Genomic DNA, 24,937 nt, shown 5'->3' on the forward strand with positions numbered 1-24,937 from the left:
GAAATAAATACTTAATAATTTGAAGAATATGCATGCTGTAAATCTGTTTCTCCAATCAGATATTTTAAAATATGCTGGGTAAATGGAGTGGACATGAACATAAATAAAATTTCTGTTGCTGGTCAGATCATTGAGTTGATAAGTTATTTAGACCAAGCAAGTTCAAGGCTATGCTGAGTTAGGCTTTAGCTAGGGTAGCAGCAGGAATGCTGCAGTTCAGCTCAGCACCTTGAGCCAGGAAGAGGAAACCTCAGGATTCTCTTCTAAATTGCAATCCATGGCCAGATGTGGGGAATGGGGCACAAGGTCAGGTCAGGATCAGACTTAGCTGTGATGCCCTCATGGTCAACCAACCTTGGCACATTAATGAATAATAAATGCTGGACATTTGGATACGGTATTCTCATTCTTGTTTTCAAATCCCTCCCCACCCTATCTCTGTATCTCCTCCAGCCCCACAACCCTCAGATATATCTGCACTCTTCTAATTCTGCCTCTTCAGCATCCCCAATTTTAATTGCTCCATCATTGGTGGCTGTGCCTTCAGTTGCCTCAGCCCTAAGCTTTGGAATACCCATCCTGAACCTCTCCATCTCTCAGCCTCACTTTAAGACACTCCTTAAAACCTACCTCTTTGACAAAGCATTTGGTCATTAGACCTAATATCTCCTTATGTGGCTAGGTGCCATACAACGTTTTATAATGCTCCTGTGAAGAACATTGGGGTACTCCATTGTTTTAAAGGTGCTTTGTTATTATAAGTTGTTCTTGGTGCAAGACCAGACAGCAATCAGCAACCATGGAACTATACAGCAACAAAAAAAAAATCAATTGTTTCAGGAGAAAAGAGCAAGAAAAATTGGAAACAGAAAACAAAGAGCAAGGGCACTCTGTGGGTTAACGGAGAATATATATTTTTTTTTAAATTGGATAACTAAGGATATTCCTGGAGACCAATCAAATAAGGCTCGGGCCAACCTATAAGAATAAAAACATTAGATTGAGCCCGTCTTACTCTCACAACTTATTTTCTTTCCATACTAAATGTTTTTTCAATTTAACTTTTTGTGTCTCACAGTGAGCTTGTAATGGTTTTAAATGTGGGCCCATCGTATAAAGTTACTGAAGCAATATTAAGTGAAAGCTGTAAGTTTCTCCCATTAGATTTATGTATATTGGCTTCCACTTTAAAATACTCTCAGGTCTTTACCTGGTAATAATTCTTTCCACAAAACAATGTGGTAGAATCTACATCAACTTAATTTCCACGTAATCAGAACTAAACAGGAAGTATAAACTCTATGTAAAAATGTCTAGAAGTCTATTGAAATGATTGAATTAATCTGGTGTCCCCTTAAAGCCTATATAAACACTACAGTCTCTCATGGCAACAGACAAAAATAATCTCCTCACACAAAATGTGAGCACAATTTGGAAAGAAATGGAAAGGAGGGAGCCATAAAAGTAGCTTTTGTTGAGGAGCATTACGAGGTACAGGCAGCTTTGGCACATGTGTCTGCTGGGCTAAATTATCTGCTAACACAAATAATCACATTGCAGGGACCACACTGCTCTGGCGCCAGAGAAATGAGGGGGAGGACCAGTCATACACTGCAATAGCAGGTGGCTACCCAACACTGGCCCACGCAGGATATGGAAGTGTGCTACAGAAAACATCAATGATCTCCTGTTTTACAAAGAAAAATAATAAAGTTGCCAATGTTTGTAATACGTTTTGAAGGGATTGCTGAAGCTTAGAATTGAAAATTTAATGCTGACAATGCTGTACATACACTCATCCTTTTTTAAAAAAATCTTTAAACGAACCTTGCTTGGTGTTGATCAAACAACCTGAAAAAAGCATCCAAGGAACATCTGGCAAACAACCTGAAAAAACATAATAAATTTCACTTAATCTGGTGCTCCAGAGTTTTTCCCTCAAATAGCCATCATTGTTAGTTAAGTTCTTCATTAAGCCTTTTTAAGGGCTATAAAACCTGAAGAGGATTACATGGATTACTGTGCCTGTCTATCTGTCAAACCAATAGCTCAGTGACTATCTGTATCTATTGCCATAAAACTGTCTTTACTCTATTGGGATAAAGTAAGTATAATGTAAAATATATCATTGCAAAAATTTACACCAATTTAGAACAATAGAATTCCTAGTTTTACAGCCAGTCCAAAGATCACTCTAAAATGTAAAGCTTGTAAGTATGTAAGTAGCAAGCCCTCAGCCATCATGTAAACGGTTGTTGTGTACAATTAGTCACAGAGTTTCAACTTTCTGAAACAGTCTTGAGGCAGCTTTGAACAAGGTTATGTACTTCAACCAGTAGTACTCAGGAGAGAACATTTAACTTATTTTAAAGTATACTAAATTATGAAAAATGTCTAGTCACATGTCAGGTAGCTCTCCTGGAGATGCAGTCTCACGACACACATGCCTGGGTTGCCCCTTGCAATGTGATAAAGAAATTGCTATAGCCCTTTGCATAGCTATTATAGATGTGAGCAATGTTTATCTACTTTTAGCCATTCGTCTCATAAGAAAGACCAGAATTAACAACGACATTGCACTGAGTGATGGAACAGAAGGGACATTGGTCAGGAAGTGCCTATTATTGTATGTGGTGCATATATTCCACTAATTGCCAGGCATAAATAAGGTTGACTTGCTTCGACATAAGCTTAAATTACAGAGTGACTTATTTCAACAGAAAAAAAATGTTAGTTTGGTTCCGGTTTGCTCAGAACACATATTTATATAATCTGTGAACCTGAGAATTTTATATGTACTAGTAATTTGTCTGTGGTATTGCCCATAGTCAGTTGATGCATAAAAGGGTTTTAATGTACAAGATGACAATCAATTTGGGAGAGAAATTTCAGAAACTCACATCACAGAACCACCTACTGGCCAGAGGCTGCAACCACATTGCTATATGTAACTACTTATAGGATTTCCATTCATGATACTTACAATGAAAGTATCTATGTTAGACTTTGACTTAAAAATATAGCCACAAATTGCATCAACAGGAAGATTTTTAATAATATCTATGAAAATGACACAGGTGGGTGGATGGAAGCAGGGAACAAAACAGCAGGAACCAAACAAAATATTTATATTTAATTTTATGGTTGAAATTGCAAACACAAAAATTTTAATAGTTCAGTTCAAATTTATACTTTAGCACTAGATTGTGTCTTCTTAGTACAGCAAAATACTGAAAAAAATCCATGTCTTTTTTATGTTAATTGTTTCTCCTACACACACAGTACTTCCAGGTTTAGAACTAGTTGGAAGCATTGGATATTATTATCCAGCTATACCATTGACAATCAGTGACATTGAAGTACAGAGAAGCACCCAATGAAGTTTTCCTTTCATATTTAACACCCTGGATCTAGCCCAATTTAACCATTACTAATTTAACACAAGAATTTGGAGCAGGAGTAGGCCATTTGGCCCCTTGAGCTCGCTATTCGATAAGATCAAGGCTGATCTGATTTTGGCCTCAACTCCACTTTTCTATCTGCCCCCTGCCCACCTGCCATAACCTATGACTCCCATGTTAATCAAAAATCTATCTAACTTAGCCTTGAATATATTCAATGACTAAGCCTCCACTGCTCTCTGGGGAAAAGAATTCCACAGACTTAAGACTCTCTAGGAGAAAAAAATTCTCATCTCAGTCTCCTAATTTTTAAACAGTGACCCCTAGTTCTAGACTCCCCCACAAGAGGAAACATCATCTCGACATTCACCCTGTCAAGTCTCCTTAGGATCTTATATGTTTCAATAAGGTCACCCCTCATTCTTCTAAATTCCAATGGAATAGGCCCAATCTGCTCAACCTTTCTTCATAAGACAAGCCCTCTAATCCCAGGAATCTGTCAAGTGAACCTTCCAAGAACTACTTCTAATGCAATTTAAGTAAGGAGACCCATATTGTACACAGTACTCCAGATGCTGTCTCAGTAAGGCCCTGTACAGCTGTAGCAATACTTCCCTATCTTGATACTTGATTCTCCTTGCAATAAATGCCAACATTCCATTTGCCTTCCTAATCACTTGTTGTACCTGCATACTAACTTTTTGTAATTCATGTGCCAGGACACCCAGATCCCTCTGTACTATGGAGTTCTGTAGTCTCTCCCCAATCAAATAATATACTACTTTTCTAGTCTTCCTGTCAAAATTGACAAGTTCACATTTTCCCACATTATATTCCATCTGCTAAATCTTTGCCAACTAATTTAACCTGTCTATATCCATTTGTAGACTCTTTGTCCTCTTAACAACTTCCTTTCCTACCTATCTTTGTGTCATCAGCAAATGTAGCTGCCATACATTCAATCCCTTCATCTAGACATAGATTGTAAATACAACACGGATCCCTGTGAGAACCCAGTAGTAACAACTTACCAATCCAAAAATGATCCATCTATCCCCACTCTGCTTCCTGATAACTAACCAATCCTCTATCCATGCCAATATGTTAGCCCCTGCACCCCCCCCCCACCCCCCTACAATATGTGCTCTTACTTACTTTGTGTAGTAACATTTGATGTGGCACCTTATTAAATGTATTTTGGAAATCCAAGTACACTACATGTACAGGTTCACCTTTATCCACCATGTTTGTTACTTCCTCAAATAACTCTAATAAATTAGTCAAACACGATTCCCCTTTCATAAAACCATGTTGACTCAACCTGATTGTATTATGATTTTCTAAATGCCCTGCTACAAGCTCCATAATAATGGATTCTAGCATTTTTCCTATAACAGATGCTAGGCTAACTGGCCTATAGTTTCCTGCTTTTTGTCTCCCTCCTTTCTTGATGGAGGTGTTTTTGGGATTTTCCAATCAAATGGCACCTTTCCAGAATCTAGGGAATTTTGGTAGATCACAACCAATGTACCCACTATCTCTGCAGGCACTTCTTTTAAGGAGCTAGGATGCAGGCCATTAGGTCCAGGGGATTTGTCAGCCTTTAGTTCTAATAGTTTTCCCGGTTTCTTCTCCCTAGTGATTGTGATTGTTTTAAGTTCCTCACTCCCGTTTACCTCCTGATTTCTTGTACTCTTGGGATATTATTTGTGTCTTAAGGCTTCTGCAATTTCCTTTTTTCCCCATAGTAATATCCTAGCCTCACTGTCGAAGGGACCAACGCTCACTTTAGTTACTCTTTTCCTTTTTAAATATTTGTAGAAACTCTTCCTATCTGCTTTTTGTATTTCTAACTAGCTTTCTCTCATTCTCTAATTTATCCCTCCTTTTTTTGACATTCTTTGAATTGCTGAAATTTGTCCGATCCTCTGACCTACCATTAATCTTCACTGTATTGTACACTGCTTCTTTCAATTCGATACTATCCTTAACTTACTTAGTTAGCCGTGAATGGTGCATTCTTCTCATAAGGTCTTTCTTTCTCAAAGGAATATATAACACATCACAAATTATTTAAAAGTATTTCTTTGAATCCTTCTAAAAGTTGTGTATTTTAAAGTCTTACAAAATCAATCATACACATTGCTTTTCTCTCACAGTGTTTTAAGACCATCATTGTTTTGTTTGTATTTGAAGTAAACTTTCTAATGCAGTAGGTGTCTCGAAACTCAGTTTTTGTGTTTTAATTGTTACAATAAGCTTCAAAAGTTTGCAATATTTCATATAAACATTTTATTTCTGTAATTGTTAATAATGGTCTGCATCCCAACCCTTCAGTCAATTAGCCCGACTTGCTGTCACCTTTTATATTTATCATACTAAAGCACTGACTGCCCTGCAAGCAATAACAATTATGATATAGTCCCATCTCCAGTCATCAGGAGGGTTGTATGGTACTGAGTAATTTATGTTTCTATTTCATTCCAGCGACAGTACAAAGGCAGCAGTGCCCCCTTCTGTCTGTAACCAATACTTAAAACAGTCAACTTCCATCTAATTCAGCTTCAGTGTGAAACAGCTGAACAGTACTTTAAGGCTCATGGAATAAGTTGCAGGATGAATAACAGGTGTCACATTTTATTTATTTGTTCCATTATTGCTGGTTAGTTTAAGAAGTTAAATGAAGCAACTGCTATTATATTTCAAAACATTCTCCTCTCAGATCTTATTAAGAACTCTATTGATGTTGTACCTTTGAAGAAATAGCACTTCAATCCAAATTTCAGCGCAGAAACTTTAACAAAGGTTTAGTTAGGTAAACATATCCTGTGAAGGATTTTTAAACTGAAATCTAGAATAAAGGACTGTAAAATACTGCATAGAAATCTCTAAAAGGTACACAGATTCATCAAAGTAGTTAAAAGTATTAAGGGTGTTATGACCCAGCAGTTGGTAAAGCTGAGTTATTTAAAAATCCCAGAGGCAAACTTTAAACAACTGTCATAATCTATATTTTTACTTTGTATGTTTGAAACGCAACTCTGAATTCAGGAATCAGACCACCAGTTCTCAAGAGGCTTTTATATCAAACTACATGAGACATTTATTAATTTACACAAGTTAAATATATACACATGGCTACAAATTACTACTATCATAACTTTTAACAAATTACCTAATTAACCTCCATTAAGGCAACAACAACCTATAGAATTTAAGTAGACACCAGTCAGAGCAATTTCACATTACAAATTCAAAATGAGGTTCCTTTCACTTTGGTTCCTTTGCAGACACAGTGATTGACTTACAGGCTTTGATGTTACATTACTTCTGTTCTGCACACACAAAACTGTTGTCTATTATACCCAGCACATGTCATTGAATGTATATTCTCATTGTATCACCAGCCCCTTTGAACTCCACCTCTTCTAACAATAAAACCCCTTTCATTGTACCAATTTTATTAGTAAACATTGCTTGGTCTCTGCTAGCTAGATGCCAGATTTTACTCCCCTTCTTGAATGCTCTATTCAACAAAATGCAAATACACTCTACCTCTCTTACATCTCAAAACTAGTATACATAAAAGCACCCAGACTAGTTGGATTTAACTCAATTAAGACACACCCACAGACTAAACCTCTATTTTAAAAGAAAAATAATTTCAAATTATATACATTAATAGTTTTGTGACAAGGGTATCAAGTGGCAACACAAAATGGAATTCCAATTAATTCGTGTGTCTCTGCTTTTTCTTGTTGGTTGAGTATTTCTTAATGTTAGCTATAACATTAATTAAATATCCTGGAGCTCCCACCTTTTTTAAGCTTCAGGTTCAGCTTCCTAGAACTTACACCTTTCTCAAGAAATCCAATAAGGTCAAGGGGAGTACATGCACTTTGGAAGTTATTATTAGGCATCAAATCACAAGTTGACTGTAGTTATTTGGTAGTACAGAGCTTGAATATTGTTGAAAAAAGAGACATTTTTTGTCAAAGCTTTTCATCTTGCACTCATTAGGACAATTTGCAAGAAAATACCAATGTCAGGGTAAACATCATATTTTTACTGTATGAGAAAAGAGTACTGATTGGTTGGCAAGTGGACTCTGATTGGTAAAGGTGTTGCCATGAAAATGCACCAGTGGATGGTGAGTGACAGTTAACTGCAATGCATTGTTTGAAATTTAAACCAGGCACCTTAACTCTGATTGGTTCATTCCCCAGTGCAATGTCTTGACCAGCAAGTGGCTGTCATTTATTTTGTTTAGCTGAAGCAGATGCAATGTTATGTAATGTCCGTTCTGTCTTCAAAGAACAGGGCTTTGTGTATTAATATATGTAGCTTCCAGTACATGCAAATGCACCACACTGTGAGCCTAACTGAAAATCTGAAATTGGTTGTCAGCATATTTCTTAGCACACCGAGGATAAATCCTGAGTACAGTGCATTTGCATGTACGGGGAGCTAAATATATTAATACACAGGGCCCTTTTCTTTGCAGACAGAAAAAACATGCACATACATTGCACCTGTTCCAGCTAAATGAAATAAGTGACAGCCATTCACCGGTTTATTCCCCAGGGTAATGTCTTGACCGATCGGAGTCAAGCTGCCTGGTTTAACTTTCAAGCAATGCTTGGCAATTAACTGTCAGTCACCATCCACTGGTGCATTCTCCATAGCAAGGCCTCTCCCAATCAGAGTCCACTTGTCAACCAATCAGCACTCTCTTCTCATACAGTATAAATATGTTGTTTCCGATGTATTTTCTTACAAATTATCTTGATGATTGCAAGGTGAAAAGCTTTGACAAAAAATCTTGTTTTCAGCAATACTCGACTTTAGTTCACTTTGTATGCCACGCAATTGTATATGCTAAATGCATTGCATAAGTAAGTAAGTCCCTGAAGACCTCCCAATTTGTTATAATACTATTTGTTATAATTATGAGGTTTATAAGATTAAGTTTTGGGACTGTCTTTAAATTTAGGGTAAAATTAAGGGTGTCATGTGACCTGTGCTGAAATCTGCCTGACTGTAGACCTGGGTGGTTTGAATGTTAGAAATCAAAAGAAGGTTTAGGTTGTTTTACTGAGAAGAGTGGAAGGTATTTATGCTTGGAGACAATGGCAGAAGCCTGGAGACTGACTCTCAAAAGTCCCAGAAAAATGTTGAGAATGTCGGGATGTAAACAGTAGCATTTTAATCTGTCCATTTAGTTCCAAGATGAAAGGGATTTGAGCTCTCAAGGATAGCCAAATAGCATTTCTACCTAGATAAAAGCCATGTGATTCACATTGTCCTGGGGAAGGATGCAGAGGAAGACATTGTAAAGATCAGGTTACAGGTCTTCCTAGAATATCACAGACTGTGTTTTTAGTTTACCTAGATCCGAGAGAGGCAGAAGCTGCAGTATAAGGGTGTGACACATTAAGGGTTAACGTGGGACTGAGTACTGTACTGCCTACACAGTGATGTAAGAGAACACAAGGCCTGCACCTAGGGGTTAGCGTAGTGTTCAACAGAGCTGTGTGTAGAAGCAGGCAAGGAGACAGCTCCTAACTTGGACCATTACTGTACCTATGTATATAATTTCTAATAGTTAATAAATACTTACTAAAACTATGAATACCTTAATAAAGATGTACCAAATTCACCCAATACCTTACATCGTAGTGGCAGCAAATGGAACAACTCAAAACCTCACAGAGACTGCAGAAGAAAATCAAAATCCTGGAAAACTGAAGGAAAAATCAAAGAAGCATTCTGACCTGAAGAAACGCTCAAGAAGCAAAGGCACAGAAGGAAACCACCAGCGAAAAGCTCCAGTGAAAGGCTCGGAAGCTGAAGACAGAAATTAAATTCCTCACTGTAGCAGAAGACTTCATCGAATTCTCTGGAAGTGCAGCTTAAATACCCAGAGCATGCAGAATGTGCAGTCAGCAGACCGAGCAGGGATGGGCTAAAAATTAAAAATTCCAGGACAATTCAAGTCCTGAAAAAAGTTAAATACTGCAGTGGTCATAAATTGCAGTTTAAGTTGTAGGCCGAGAAAACTGATTCCCGAGTTGGAACCTGAAGAACTCACTCTGAACAAGGAAGAAAATATTCATTAATTAAAAATTAATCACGACTTAGTAGACAGCTTTAAAAACCAAGCAAAAGCCAGTATTCGACACTTCCAGGACCAAGAACATTTCGCTAAAGTGGGCAGGACTCTAACCAGCGGGCAGGACTCTAGCCAGTCAATCTAGTAGTCATTGTTGAAAAGCTTTAAACATGGAGATCGCAAATGAAATTACCATGGGAGCTCGCCGTAACTGGCAAGCACAGGAAAACTCTTTGTTCGGTGGCATCATCTTGGATTTCCAGAAAACTGTTAAAGCTGAACTTGTAATTTAAAAATTTTAACCATGGGTCAGAAATTCACTTTTCCAGATCAATTTGGAATAAGGCACAGAGCAATCACAAAATTGGGGACTTTGGAAGAAGGGGTTCCTTAGATACACGAGCCCAACAGCCATTGATGTAATAGCTGGACAAGGAATCAACGCATCATCTGCAAAATTTGATGAAGTTTAAAATCATTCAACACTTATTTCAATCTCAGAAGTAACAAAACCCTTGAATGGGCTAAATAAATATGTCCAGCAGCCAGGAGAACCTGTTGACTCCTTCATTAATGAGCTTCACAGAATGGTTGAAGGGTGTGATTACAGTGACCTGAAATTTGAGCTAATCAGGGATAGAATAGTTGTAGGAGTGACAGACGATGCACTCTCAGACATGCTTCAAGCGAAGGAAGATCTAACCCTTGAGAAAGCCATCCAGATTGTCAGGCAATCTGAAATTCATTTGCAGCACAGATCCATATTAAGGAGAGAAAGCAAACCATGGTACAAAGTAAACCCCACTGTCCAGTTAGTGAAACAGCACAGAAACAGGGACACTCCATGCCAAAGGAAGCAATACCCTAAATGACCAGTAGAGCGACCATGCCAGTGGAGCAAAGCGCCCCCACAAGCGTGATCAATGACCAACAAATCAGCCCAATGCTTTCAATTTAACTGAATAGGACACCTCGGGAGGTTGAGTAAAGCCAAAACATCAAAATGCACAGAGATCCCATGAGGATTCACAAGATCAAGACAGCACACCAAGAGGACACACAACCATGCTTCTTGAATGAGGTCAAAGATCCTGGATCTTTATTCTGGAAGGTGGACATCTCAGCTCATGGCCATCTCACAAACTTTAAATTGGACATGGAAGCCAGTGTCAGGATCCAATTGGACAAACAGCCGTGGCTGAGACACCTCTGGCCATGAACCAACAGACATGTCACTTTATGGGCCTGGAGGAATCTGGCTTCCAGTCATGGGCATAACTCTGGAACAATTAAGGTACTGCAGCAAACAAATCTTCAAGCTGTGTACATAATCAGTAACCAGTCTTTTTCTCTTAAGCAGAGATGCCTGTGTAGTCCCGAATCTCCTCAAAAGGACTGAAGTTGTCAAGACAACCACTATGATAAACCATACAGAACTGCAAGCTCCTGAGAGCTCCAGCAAGAAAGATTCTCTTGACCAAGGCTTTAGCTGTGAACTGTCTTCTTGCAGATCAGTGTTGTCCACTTTCATTACAGGTGCCAGAAGCCCTTCATTGGTCAGACCAGCCAACCACTCAAATGGCTACCGTGACACCTCAAGGAGATGACAGTCAAGAGAGGAACCAGCAAACAGAAGGGCCTCAGCCTCCGGTGCCAGTTGGAGAGATAAACCCTGAGACCACAGAGCAGATGATGCAATCCCCAGCCAGCATGACAGCCACAAACGATACTGGAACTGAATAGCTGTCATCCATTGATGACCACACACCACACAGCCAAATGCAAAGGTAAGCTGACTACCAAGTCACATCCTCACAACAGAGTCATCTTCCACCCCAGCATGTGTCATGGTGAGCTGCACGAAGGAAGAGGAGAAAAAAATACTATAGAGATAAGCCCAGAGTTCATCCGCTCTGTAAAGAGCAGGATAGACCAACTGTCACCTATCACTATAATTGTGGAATTGATAAAGAGCAATCCAATGCCAGAGAATAGAAAAAGAGGATGAAGTGAAGTCCCTGACCTTACAAGGCAGCTGTGGAAAAGTTTGAAGTTACTTCCAAAGACGTGGATAACCTTCAATAACCTGATGGGTAGCCAAAGACTTTCTGGGGGAGTTATAGTGGAAAAGAAAAGGTTCAGTTGAAGTTTTAAACTTGAGTATGTGTGGTTGTGTTTTATTGTCTTTCAAAGTAAAGTATAATTACCTAAAAGTGTTTATTTAGTAGTGTTTGCTTTACTCGATTCTTTGATAGTAAAATACATTTGTTTTAAAGTGAAATCTTGTGGCTTCATTCTTTTGGTAAATCACTGGATGATCAAATTTCTCTTTAAACGTTAAGTCTGTACAGAGATTGTAACAAGTACACCTGTGAACTGTGGCTCTTTTTGGTTGGGCTAAGAATAAGAAAGATGGTATGGTATTCTGTTCTGTGGTTTTAAGTTGCCTACAAAGATGTTTTTTAGTTCTTTGTTACAGTAAACATCTTAAAACATGAAATTGTGATGTGTCATTGTTTCAACTATTAACTTCCAGCTTGGATTTTTTTTTTTAAAAGTTATTGGTGTCTATGAGGATTGTAACACATCATAAGGCATAGCTTTTATTTTGTGGATACTCACTGAAATCTTAGCATTATATGGAAATGAGACTCATTTTATTTCAAGCCATTTAAATTATATTTGAAGTGAGCTGGATTATATGGATAGTAAAACAAGCATGCTACAATCAACTCTGAATAAAATAGTTGCAACAATTATAATTCCAGGTTAGCAATACACGTTAACAGAAGCAACACCAGCAGCAAAGTGAATACATTTTAAAAAGTTATTGACATATATGCAGTTTATAAGTCTTTGTGAACTGAGCAAAGCTTTATTGTGCATTTTGCTGTAAATAAGTTGTTTGCATTCAGTCATATAATGCATAAAATACATTTTGTGGGATTTTTTAAAAAACAGGTTACTCTTTGCACTGTTGCCTCATTGTGAATAAACACTAAATTAGATCACTAAAATACACTAGTTTAAAACTTGAATTTACAATAAAGTCCCATTCACTCATCACCACGACGTTTGCTGATGTGCATTGGCTCCTGGTCTGACAATGCCTCAACTTCAAAATTCTCAGTCTTGTTTTCAAATCTCTCCAGTCTCACCACAACCCCCCCGCCCCCCCCCACCACCACCAACCCCACTTTGTAACTTCTTCCAGCCTCATGTCTTTGAGATCTCTGTGCTCCTCCAATTCTGGCATCTTACCTATCCCGATTTGAATCGCTTCATTATTGGCAGCTATGCTTTTGGCTGCCTCAGCTGTATGTTTTGAAATTCCCCTTTCTAAGCCTCTCCACTTCTCTCTCCACTTTTATGATACTTCTTAAAACCAATACCTTTGACCAAGCTTTCTTACATCTGTCCTGAGATCACTTTTCATGGCTTGGTGTCAAATTGTTATTAATTTTGCTCATGGGAAGTACCTTGGTACATTTTACCACATTAAAGGTGTTATATAAATGAACGTTGTTGATGGTACATGCAAAATGATAGGCATGTTGACTTAATCTTAATCTGTGACCCATAAAACCTCACTGCATGCACTGAAAATGTGGACATTCCAGGTTTAGGGTATGCAGTGGAAGCCATATAACAACTTCTGCTATTTACATACGATCAAGCTCCTCTTCTGCTGTTCCTGAAAATCCAATTGCATAGAAAAATATTATTTTTCTTCAGCAACAGCTGATAGCTAAATTCATGTAATTAATGCCTATGCATTGCAGGTGCTTGTTGGGAAAACAAATGGTTAGAATAAGTGATTACTTAAAGCAACTAACGCCAGATTTATGCTGTACAATTAAAATTAATGTTAGACACTCTAGAACAATGAACTGTAGTTTTCAAATTGGAATATTGACTAACTGAACATCACTTGCTGGTTGATGCATGCCTCATTATTACTCACGAAGGCTATAACATTTATTAACATAAACCTGCACTAAATATTTATACACATTTTAAGAGACATAAGACATTTTCCTTTTAGGATAGTTATCATGCATTCCACATGCGTACATATACTTTTGTCGAAACAATTTCCAGGTTGGAAGGAGAAAACAATACCCAAGTCAATGGAGTTTACTGGTCTAAATTTTGCTGTACTAATAACAGCAAGTCTGTCAGCATCACCATTATTACAGGATAAAATGGTGCCAATTTCTGGTGGCTGCACATCTGCAGTTAAAAGCTGAAATCCAGATGCTGTTATTAATAATATCCTGCTTCTGCACAGGTTGTTCTATTAATCTTCAATGAAGGAATCTGCACAGAGATCATTGTTATGGCATGAACTTAGACCTAATTATTGACTATTATTGCTTTAAAGAGAGTTTAAAAAATGCTTCTTTAGTGGGGATAACTGAGGTTTTAATGATGATGTGATAATTATTGTTGAGCAACCTCTCTGACCTAAGCAATTACCTTTACAAGCGTGGAGTCTCATTTCCTTAATAGAAAATTAATGTTGCAATTTTTAAAATTTAGTTTGTTTTCCTCTCTTTTATGGCCTCCTCATAATCCCATTTGTACATCCCAATCATAATTTCACTTTTTATACAATGATTTAAATGTAATTCACACTTTTTTAAAAAAATTTTCTGCTTTGACAACTGTGCATCTCATTGATGACTGCATCTCCGGGTCTGATTGGTTAAAAAAGCTTTCTTGTTGCTAAACCTGCTTACAGATCCCCTGTAGAGGACACCAAATTCAAACAGCTGTTGGATGAGTGTAGGTTTCCATAAACAATCCCGCTAAAAGTCTGTGGGCAACTTAATGTGAGATGAAGAGCAAAACCCATTTGTTTACCACTCACAGCAAAATCCAAGCCATTGTTGTTTTGTCCAGTTCTAAAATTGTTGCTTTACATTTCCAGAATTTAAAATGCTACCAAATTATGTCTCCAGCTGATCAAATATTGAACTCGCAACTAGCAATGTCAATGCTTCATATCTTTTTTTTTTAAATCTTTTGTAGGAAAATATCCAAAACATATAGGAAAACATTGCATATTACACAAGGAAATCTGACAATTATTTGGTCTTGCACAGCTTGTATTTCTTGATTTAAAACAAGGTCACCAAATTTAGTGTTAGGATTACTCCCTTAGAGTCTTCACTGAAGATTTTTCAAAAAGGTATTCTACCCACTATTTTTAAAAAAGATTTTTTTCCTTTTGTGATTTGAAAAGGGAACTGTTCTTTTCATTGGGAAATTGACCCTTTGTTCCCAGCCAACAAGATTTACAGTTACTTTATGGATTGGTGCGCTAAAAATGGAGCACTCCACCAAATGTCACCTGCAGTGGCTTGTAAGAATGTCAATAATGTGATAATCTTGTCAGATATGAACAGAATTATTATGCCTCTGCTGGATCTTTTCTAGAAATGGTAGACTCCATAGTGTAGCACAGAAAGCAAACAGGTCTCTTCTGACATTCCCACATAGCTGTACATGGGTCTGAAGTCTCAGTTTGAGATAAACAGGTGTTATTTACCCAAGGGGCAATTACACCATACACTAACTCCTCTTCTCCCCTCCATCCATACACTAACTCCTCTTCTCCCCTCCAACTCCATAATTGCCACAGGAATGCCCAAAGGAATTCCCATGGTGAACACAGCACCCAGTAGCAAGTAATACACCAAAAATAATGCAGATACTTTGTGTAAAGCATAACAAAGAACTTTAAAGGCTACACTAAAATTTCAATCATTTCTTGCTGATAATTAGCTTCATTGTTAATAGTCATTTGTTGAGCTCGAGTTAATTAGAAATATGACTCCCATTACTCATGTTGACAAATGTACTTACTACAAGGCATTAAATAGTCATGCAGTATGTTTGGGACATTGCTGTTTGGAAATTATAGAGAAGTTTACATTTAGGCACAGAGTTATTAATTATTTGATATCACTCTTTACTGAGGAAAAGAATGAATTGCTATCTACATTTCTTGGAAAATTTTAAAACAAAATATGAACTATTTTTTACATTCATATCATTTGTATTAAAGCAGCCACATGCTAATGTTGAGATAGAAGTAAAAACAAAGGGAGTCGTAGGTATAAGAACAGGGAGTCATAGGTAAAAGAACAGAATCGGTGCTTGCTGCTCTCATTTTATTCTTTCCAGCGCTGCTAAATGACAGGGCTCCTTTCCTCAAAGTTTCTTGCCTGAGTGTTGCTACAGAAAAATGGAATCACAAACACAATCTCAAAAAATGTCAAAACCCCAGAATGTGAGATAAAAATACAATGACTTCTGATGCTATAACAATAGCACCGATAAAAATACAACCCGAGTTACATAGCATAACACCGTTGTTATAAAACAGCATACGCTCCAACTTGCCACAAGATACCTACAAGTGAATGTATTAAAAGCAGTACATACTGCACACACTTCCTGTTCAACACACCTGATGCATCAAATTCTGCTGTTAAACTTTGGCACCATGCCTGTATTATGCAAATTCCTGTCACACTTTGGCTGATTAGATGAAATTATGTATTCATAAAACAGCAAGAAATCAGAACTATGAAACTATGAAGAAAATTATCCCAGTGCACTAGGAAATTGTAGCAAGCCTACTGATGTGCTAACTGAAGTCTGACAAATAACTGGACTAGGATTAAATTAGGGTTATGGGAGTCTATGTTGGCTTTTAAAAAGGTATTTCATTAACTCACATTTCTCTCCTTGCCTTCACACACACTATCCTAATTTTAAGACAGAGAAGATTCTCTGACTACCAATACTGGAATTTAAAAAACTCACTCACACACACACACGCTTGCGCACATGGACAGTCTTTAATGCTTTTTAAAAATCTTCCACTTTAAAAAAAAAATAGAATTGAAATTTTGACTTTTATTTTTGTATTTCATGTTTTATGACTATGAGATAATAAGAGTGGGAGATAAATAAAAAAAACTTTACTTACAGATGTTCAAATTAAAAGAAACAAAAATGCAGTTATTTAAAGGAGAACAAATATATCTCCCATGGTACTGCATAGATAGACTGTAATATGGTTCAGATCACACAGCATTCAGGTGGGTTAAGGAGCATGGAGCAGAACAGTTTGTAAAAATGGAATATAGAATCAGGAAGCAATAACACAATCTCAATACTATGATATACTCTCATTTGTTTTAACCTGTTACAAGACTTGTCTAAAATATGACTGACCAAATAAAGATTAACAGACGAAATGTATACCAAATCTGGAACACACTTCCTCCCAAACAACTCCCCCCCCACCCCCCAAAAAAAAAACTGTTGAGGTTAGGTCAATTAAAAATTTCAAAACAGGGATTGAGAGATTTTTCTTACAGAGAGTATAGAGGGATAGAGGGAACAAAGGCAGATACAGATCAACCACGATCTAACTGAAGGTTGGAACAAACTCAAGGAGATGAATTATTCCTAAGTGACATTTTAAATTAGTGCTGGTTGCTTGAAGAGGGAAATGTTCCACAGTTTCAGAAAATATTTTAAATAAAAAGGAAAAGCAATTTGTGTTGAACACTGCTTTGTCTGTTTTCCTTTAGAACTATTTACCATCCAACGCTAGCAGCAAATACAGCCTGAATGAACTGCAAGGACATAATACCCAGGGTCAAAAAAGCCACCAGCCCAGTCTCGACAAGTTTTCTTGTAGGGACACCAGAAGGAATACATTGCTATAGGCCACACAAAGATGTATATAAAGCTAATCAACCAAGGACCAACGCACCTTTTGCCACTTTCAATGTTTGACAGCCTTTCAACAATGATGAATTTGTATTTGATCTTTGTAACCATGAAATATATAGCCATTTATTATCTTTTGTTTCCATATACTTCAAAGAGTGCATTTTATTTCTATGGGAAGCCTGTTTCACCTGGAAGTCAGTCTACATCTAGTTTCAGTCTTGTAGCTGGTTAGCAGAAACAGGCGAGATAAATATTCTACAGTTACGATCAGCACTACATTTTCAAATGTGTCCATGATTAGAAAGAAAGTCGCATCTATTACTGAGTTAGGTAAATTTAGACTTAACTGTCACTTTTTATTGCTCATTCATCTGCCTTGTGCAAATAAAACTAGCAGCTCGCCCAAAGCCCAAGTCTCCGCCTGAAAGGAGCACACATCAATTTCCATTTGTAGAGTTTTGGTAGCACAATACGTTTTGGAGTACACAGTAAGGATTCAGTTACAATCTTTGGATTTCACTACCCTTTACCTAGGTATTGAGCAACAGAAAATTTAATTGGTATCATAGGAAATGCAAGGATTACTGAGAGCTATTCATAATGCAGAATCCAAGAAAACTGTAAAAAAAAATGTAACCCAATTTTAGGACTATACTTTGTGAGGAACTATAGCAACATTTGCAATCCATACCCTTGTGAACTTTTTTTCAAGTGAGATTACCAATTATTGCCTAACCAAAAGCAGCTCAGGCTGTGGGTTCAAGTATATTGAGAAGCAGATTGTGATTTTCCATAATCATTTTACAGTGGCTACAACTCTGCTACGGTGGTTCAATCAGTTGGATTGCTGAAGTCCCAGATATACAAGAGAATTGTTGTTACTCACTATATTGTCTTGTTTCACAGGAATATTATAATTTAAACAATTGTGGCTACTGTAGATAAATTTTCAACACATACAAAATAGCCCAAACATATCCAAAAAATATTTTAAATGCCTTATTTCTACTACAATGGTCTCAAGTGCAGTACAAGTTACTAATATTCAGTTCTCTAAAGTACATATAAAGTTTATGACAAATTTATAAAGAGGGTGTTTTTCTGACTTGCATTTTATATGTCCTTGTACTTACAATTTAGCTTAAATATAATCCATGCATTACCCATAATGCACAATTTTAATATTTCATAATCAGGCTGACACAATAAAAGGCTATTAATAGAATACCATTAAGTTATGTTAAATTCTTTAATTTCTGAGACTGTTATATCCATACATCTAATATCTTAAACATTTTTCAACAAAATAGGCTTTTAATGGAAACAATGGTCGTTTAAGAGTTGTGGTGATACCCACTGCTTTAAAATGTGGCTTTGTACAAACATGAATGTCAAAAAAGTCCTGGACACACCAAATAGTTATACACGTAGCTTGCATCCACATTACAGCAAACTAAGGTTAGTGGTCCAAAATACATCAGCCGTGTTCAGCATTTACTAGAGACAGCACAAAGGAAAAATTGGCTCTGAAAGCAAGATAAATCCCATTGGCAGATGAAGACCAGAAAACAATACTGCACTGATCGTTCCAACCTTTGTGTTTAGACTCTAATAAATAGCCCTGAGCTTTAATACTATTGCGAAGGGACAATAATTTAAAGGCCAAACCTGCAGCAAGTGTCTGTGTGATGTGCATATTCACAGCTTTAGCTAAATGTGCCACACTGGTCTCAACAGTACTAATTTCAATAGTTAATTCCTGACAACAAAGATTCTACTGTGTAGACAGTGGTTACGCGCAAGATTATTTGTGTTATCATACAACTTTTGTCCAACAAAAACAATTAGTATTGGCTTACGTTTACAGTATTAAGATTAATTGCTTTTTAATGGGAATTATTCTTTTTCCAGTACTTGAGATCTACAAGATGCGCCTAGAAAAAAAATACTACAGTGGAGAATGAAATAAGCTTGAATAGAGGGAGGTACGATTCCAGATTAATTGCTGTAACTTTGTCCTTCTGGGGGCTGAGCGAGTTTTCCGTTTTCTTTACACATCATTTGACGCCGAAGTTCCGTCAGAACAGCTTTGATACTATATGAATTCTGCCATTTAGCTAGGACTGATATGCTTTTTGGATCCACCTGGAGAAGATGCAAGTACAAATTACACAAATATTTGCTGGAGTATTTTTGTTCACTTTTGATTTAAACACAAAAGTTATAGAAGTGAATCAGGTCACGACTTTCCTACATCAAACAATTAAGTTTCCATGTATTTATTCTATATATACTATAAATCATACAATTGATCCTTATTATGAGCAAGGATCAAAAGAACGAATATTTGCCATTCACAGTATGCAATAGGGACTAATTATTTTAACAGATACTACTTAAAAATGTATACGGGCTTGAAAAATCTCCATTTGTTCAGGTACAATAGATATATAATGTCACGCTAATGGCAGAAGTCAAATGTAAAACTAAACCTCAAAACTGAAAAAATACAAAAAGCTAAATAAAGTGCTTGGAGCATAATGATAATTTAAAACATTTTGTATGCATAAGGCATGTTTGCAGCCTGGAAGGGGAGGGCACCTGTCTCCTTTCAGTTATGCTCCACTATTAAGAATTGCTCCATCTTGTGGAATAATCTAAACCTAACCATTAGGTTAGGTGAATTTCAAGAATGGTCAGCATCAAGGGCAAAATCTATAACCATTCCAAAGGAGAACTCCAAGGAGTTATCATATGATGGCTTATCTTATACCCATTCAACTTGGTTTGCAGTGCAACAGCATTAATAAGTAATTGGAAAATAAGTAAAAGGATAATTACTAATACGTAAAACAAGGTAAAACATAACTTACACTGACAACACGTTAAAAACTAAATACGCCTGCCACATACTTTTTAAAAGTAAAATTTCCTACCAAATGTTTCTCACTTCTTCTCAAAGGACTGATTCCTTTTGGGAATTTTGGAAACAGCTGAATTGGCATCAGGCTGCCTCCAGTCTTTATTCAAGTGTAAAATTAGAGTTAAGCCATTCAAGAGCAACAGCATCTGAAATTCTCTCCTCCGAAAGGGTGTGGCTCCAGAATCAATATTCAGACCAATAGAATTTTGTTAGGTAAGAGTATTAGGCAACATCGATCAAAAATGAGTGAATGGAGTTAAGGGTACAGGTCAGCCATGACCTAATTGAATGTCGGGACAGGCTCAAGCGGTTAAACGGGCTACTCTTATTCCCATGTGCGCATCACAGGCTGACATGATAATGGACCCAATGGGCAAATGGCCCTTTTCTGTGTTGTAATAATGCTACAAAACATAACCAAAGTTCATGGGGTGAAGGGTTGCTTGCTAGCAAACAGAATTCAAACCTTTAATTAATTTTTCCTCTCCTAACCTATACTATTAACTTCTGTTTTACTATCTTACAGGCTCCAGCTGAGAAAAGCCAAAAGGAGTTCAGATCAAGAATAAACCATGTAAGCTTCCTGGTCTCTATCTTTCTGCAACTGACTGAGCCAAAAGATGGGTACAGTACTTACTTTTATGATGGTTTGCTTTTGCTTAACACTGAAAAATTTAAAGGCAATGTCTCAATAAAAATTAAGCCATGTGTGAGTCAAATCCTCCAATCATCTCAAAGAAATCTATCAGACAGCACTCACTCCACTGTGGAAGCACTGAGTTCAGTTTAATAATAGTTGAAGTAATGTGGTTATCGAAAAACAAGCACAGCTATCTATGATGGCAAATAGAAACTTACCGTTCCATTGGAACTATTTACTCCATTCATATTTATTTTTGTTACAAATCTAACATGTGGAGCTACCTCTGGATATCTAGGACCACAGTCTATTTTAAGGCTGTATATTCGGTTTTCATAAATTGTCTGTAAAAAGAAAGAGTTGCATGTTTTAACATTATTGTTTAATAAATCACATGCATTCAAATATTTAAAAGCAAAATACTGCAGATGCTAGAAATCTGAAATATAATCAGAAACTGCTGAAAATACTTAGGTCTGGCAGCATCTGTAGAGAGACACATAGAAGTGAAAGTTACAAGTCAAATATAACTTCTTCAGAACTAAAGTAGGATTGAAATGCGATGGGCTTTATGCCATTGAAAAAGAGAGAGGGAGAACAAAAGGGAGGGTTTGGGATAGGGTAGAGGATGAGAAAGATTAAATGACAAAGACATCCTGGAACAAAAAGCCAAGGGAGTGGCAATAGTTGCATTAAAGAGACACAGTATTTGTTCAGATTGAGTGTAAATGACAGAATAATGAACAGACAGCTGTCGAAAAGCAAAAACAGGAACAATATTCAAACTAGCACATGGCAAAAACAATAAGAATCAAAATGGCGGACAGTGTTGATGGTCTGAAATTGCTGAACTCAGTGTTGAATACAGAAGGGTGCAAAGTGCCTAATCGGAAGGTGAGATGCTGCTTCTCAAGCTTGGTTTGAGATTCACTAGAACACTGCAGCAGGCAGAGGACAGAGATGTGAGCGTGAGAGCAAGATAGTGAATTAAAAAGATAGTGGGACACAATCTTTAAAATTAGAGCCAACTAGGAAACACTATTTCACAAAAAGCAAACTGGAAAACTGGAGCTCATTCCCAAATGAGTATGCTGGGTCAATTGAAAATTCCATGACTGAGATTGATAAATTTGTGTTAGGTAAGCGCATCAAGGGATATAGAACAAAGACATGTAATTGCATGTGAGAAAATCAAGTTTTAAAACCACACTTTGTGAATGAATCAAACCACGTGTTCAAATTCTGCACCTGTAAGTCATGTCTTGTAACCTCAAGTACCATAGCTTAGATTCTAAGCGAACCTTTGTTAGATAGGAACATAGGAGTAGGGGGTAGGCCATTCAGCTCATCAAGCCTGCTCTGCCATTCAATATCATCAGGGCTGATCATCCACTTTAATGCCTTCCCCCCCTCACACTATCTCCATATCCCTTTACATTATTGGCATTTAGAAATCAGTCAATCTCTAAACATACTCAACGACTGAGCTTCCACAGCCCTCTGGAGAGAGAATTCCAAAGATTCACAATCTTCTGAGTGAAAAAATTTCTCATCATCTCGGTCATAGTGGTTTCACTCTTAATTTGAAATCGTGTCCCTGATTCTAGACTCTTCAAACAGGGAAAAAATCTTACCTGCATCTACCCTGTCTATCCCTTTAAGTGTTTTGTAGGTTTCAATGACATCACCTCTCATTCTTCAAAACAGGCCCAGTTTCTCCAATATCTCTTCACAGGACAGTCCTGCCATCCCAGGAACAAGTCTGGTGAACCTTTGTTGCACTCCCTCTTATGGCAATAATATCCTCCCCTAAGGTAAGGGCACCAAAACTGCACACAGTGCTCCAGGTGCAGTCTAACCAAGGTTCTATATAATTAAAGCAAGACTTCATTACTCCTGTACTCAAATCCTCTTGCAGTAAAGACCATCATTCCATTAGTCTTCCTAATTGCTTGCTGCACCTGCATGTTAGCCTTCAGGGGCTTAGTGACTAGGACACCCGGGTCCTTTTGAACATCTACACTTTCTAATCTTTTACTATTTAAGAAATACTATGCCCATCTGTTCCTCCTACTATTTTTTCACATTATATTTCATCTGCCATGTTCTTGCCCACTGACTATGTGTCCAAATCCTCCTGAAGCCGCCTTGCATCTCCCTCCACAACACACATCCCCACCTAGCTTTGCATCATCCGCAAACTTAGAAATATTACATTTGGTCCTCACATCAAAATCATTGATATATATTGTGCACAGCTGGGATCCCAAGCACTGATCCCTGCAGTATCCCACTAGTCATAGCCTGCCAACGCAAGAATGACCCGTTTATTCCTACTCTGTTTTCTGCCTGTTAACCAATCTTTACTCCATGCAAGTGTGTTGCCTCCTATCTCATGTGCTTTAATTTTGCTAACCAACTTCATCAAAAGCCTTCGAAAAATCCAAGTACAATACGTCCACTGCCTCTCCCTCATCAATTCTATTACTAATATCCTCAAAAAACTACAGCAGGCTTATCAAACATGATTTTCCATTCATAAATCCATGTTGACTATGCCTAATCAGATCATTACTATCCAAGTGTCCATATATCACAACCTTTATAATAGATTCTAGCATTTTCCCCACTACTGGTGTAAGGCTAACAAATCTGTAGCTCCCTGTTCTCTCTCTCCCTCCCTTCTTAAATAGTGGAGTGACATTTGCTGCTATACAATCTGCAGGAACCATTCCAGAATCTATAGAATCTTGGAAAATGATCATCACTGCATCATTACCTCCATACCTACCTCCTTCAATACTTTGGGATGTAGGTCATCAGGTCCTGGGACTTATCAACTTTCAGTCCCATTAATTTCTTCAATACAACCTTTTTACTGAAACAAATTTCCTTCAATTCCTCATTCTTACTAGTCTCTTTGATACCTAATTCTGGGAGATTTCTTGTATCTTCTTCAGTGAAGACAGACACAGAAATCATTTGGCTTCTCTGTCATTTCTCTATTCCCGATTATAAATTCCCCTGACTCTGCCTGTAATGAACCCATATTTGTTTTAACCAAACATTCTGTTGAAAAGTCATACGGACTCGAAAGGTTAACTGTGTTCTTCTCAGCAGATGCTGCCAGACCTGCTGAGTTTTTCCAGGTATTTTTATTTTGGATTTCCAGCATCTGCAGTTTTTTTTGCTTTTATTTTCTTTTTATGTACTTTTAGATGATTTTACAGTATGTTTGTTTTTGCTAGTTTACTATTCTATTCTCCCTTTATCAGTTTCTTAGCTTATTTGCCTGTAACTGCATGAAACTGTACTGCCAAACTAGTTAAAACAGTACAATACAGATAAAGTGTCTGGATGTGAGAGTAATCTCTTACTTAGGAATGTTGTAGATTAAGATCAATTACTTGCCCTAGTGATTGGTCAGTTGGCTCAAATGGTTTGTAAAAGAGAAGACTAATTAACTGTTTAGGGTATAAGGAAGGAGGTTGAAACCATGTTTGTTGTAGGAGAAGGAAGATCCAAAGGGAAGGGATTGATCCTAGCCGGGATCCAAGAGCTACAGAAGCCTCAGCAAATTAGAGAGATCCAAAGAAATTTCAGCAGTTTGAGAAGTCTACAAGATGAATTGAATCCAGTCCTTGCATGCTCCGTTGTCCACAGCCAAAATGGGAAGTATAACCTGTTAGGCTGTGTCAATTACTGCCAAGTTTATGAGGTCATATTTTATGGCTAAATAGATCTTTCCACTTTGCTACAATTTGACAAGAGTAAGACAGATCCATCGGAGTTGTATACAATCAGATGCAGGCATCAAAATATCCCCCCTCACCCCCCACCCAAGGGCTCTTCTTGAGATTCTCTCGGGGTCTACTTTGAGCTTCAGGGGCAACGTTTTGGTTTACATGGGCTCCTTTTCTTGCCTCTTCAGATAATGATCCAATTCCCTTTTGAAAACCAGAACTGAATCTGTCCCCTCCATAATCTCAGGCTGTGTATTCCAAATCCTAACTACTCATTGCATAAAAAGCTTTCTTCATGTCTACTGTCCAACACCTTAAATATGTGCCTTCTGGTTCTCACTCTTCATCAATGGGAATAGT

At 37.4% G+C, this 24,937-nt stretch overlaps 1 protein-coding gene across 6 annotated transcripts in view; it reads right to left on the reverse strand.

Annotated features, from left to right (window-relative positions):
* Positions 1-605: 605 nt before the first annotated feature.
* LOC121287051 (ubiquitin-conjugating enzyme E2 variant 1-like) overlaps positions 606-24,937 on the reverse strand; it is a 66,569-nt gene continuing 42,237 nt past the window's right edge. For 3 of the 6 annotated variants that reach the window (XM_041204503.1, XM_041204509.1, XM_041204508.1), the window contains exons 3-4: positions 21,053-21,178; positions 18,507-19,416 (exon numbers count right to left, since the gene is read on the reverse strand). In XM_041204503.1, coding sequence (XP_041060437.1) covers positions 19,270-19,416; positions 21,053-21,178 — 273 coding nt within the window. In that variant the 3' untranslated portion in view covers positions 18,507-19,269. Of the gene's footprint in view, positions 806-1,669; positions 1,688-1,808; positions 1,888-18,506; positions 19,417-21,052; positions 21,179-24,937 lie in introns of those variants that run through there. The other 3 variants (XM_041204506.1, XM_041204507.1, XM_041204505.1) reach the window with 3 other exon arrangements.

Source organism: Carcharodon carcharias, chromosome 14 (assembly GCF_017639515.1).
Source record: "Carcharodon carcharias isolate sCarCar2 chromosome 14, sCarCar2.pri, whole genome shotgun sequence".
Lineage (NCBI taxonomy): Eukaryota > Metazoa > Chordata > Chondrichthyes > Lamniformes > Lamnidae > Carcharodon > Carcharodon carcharias.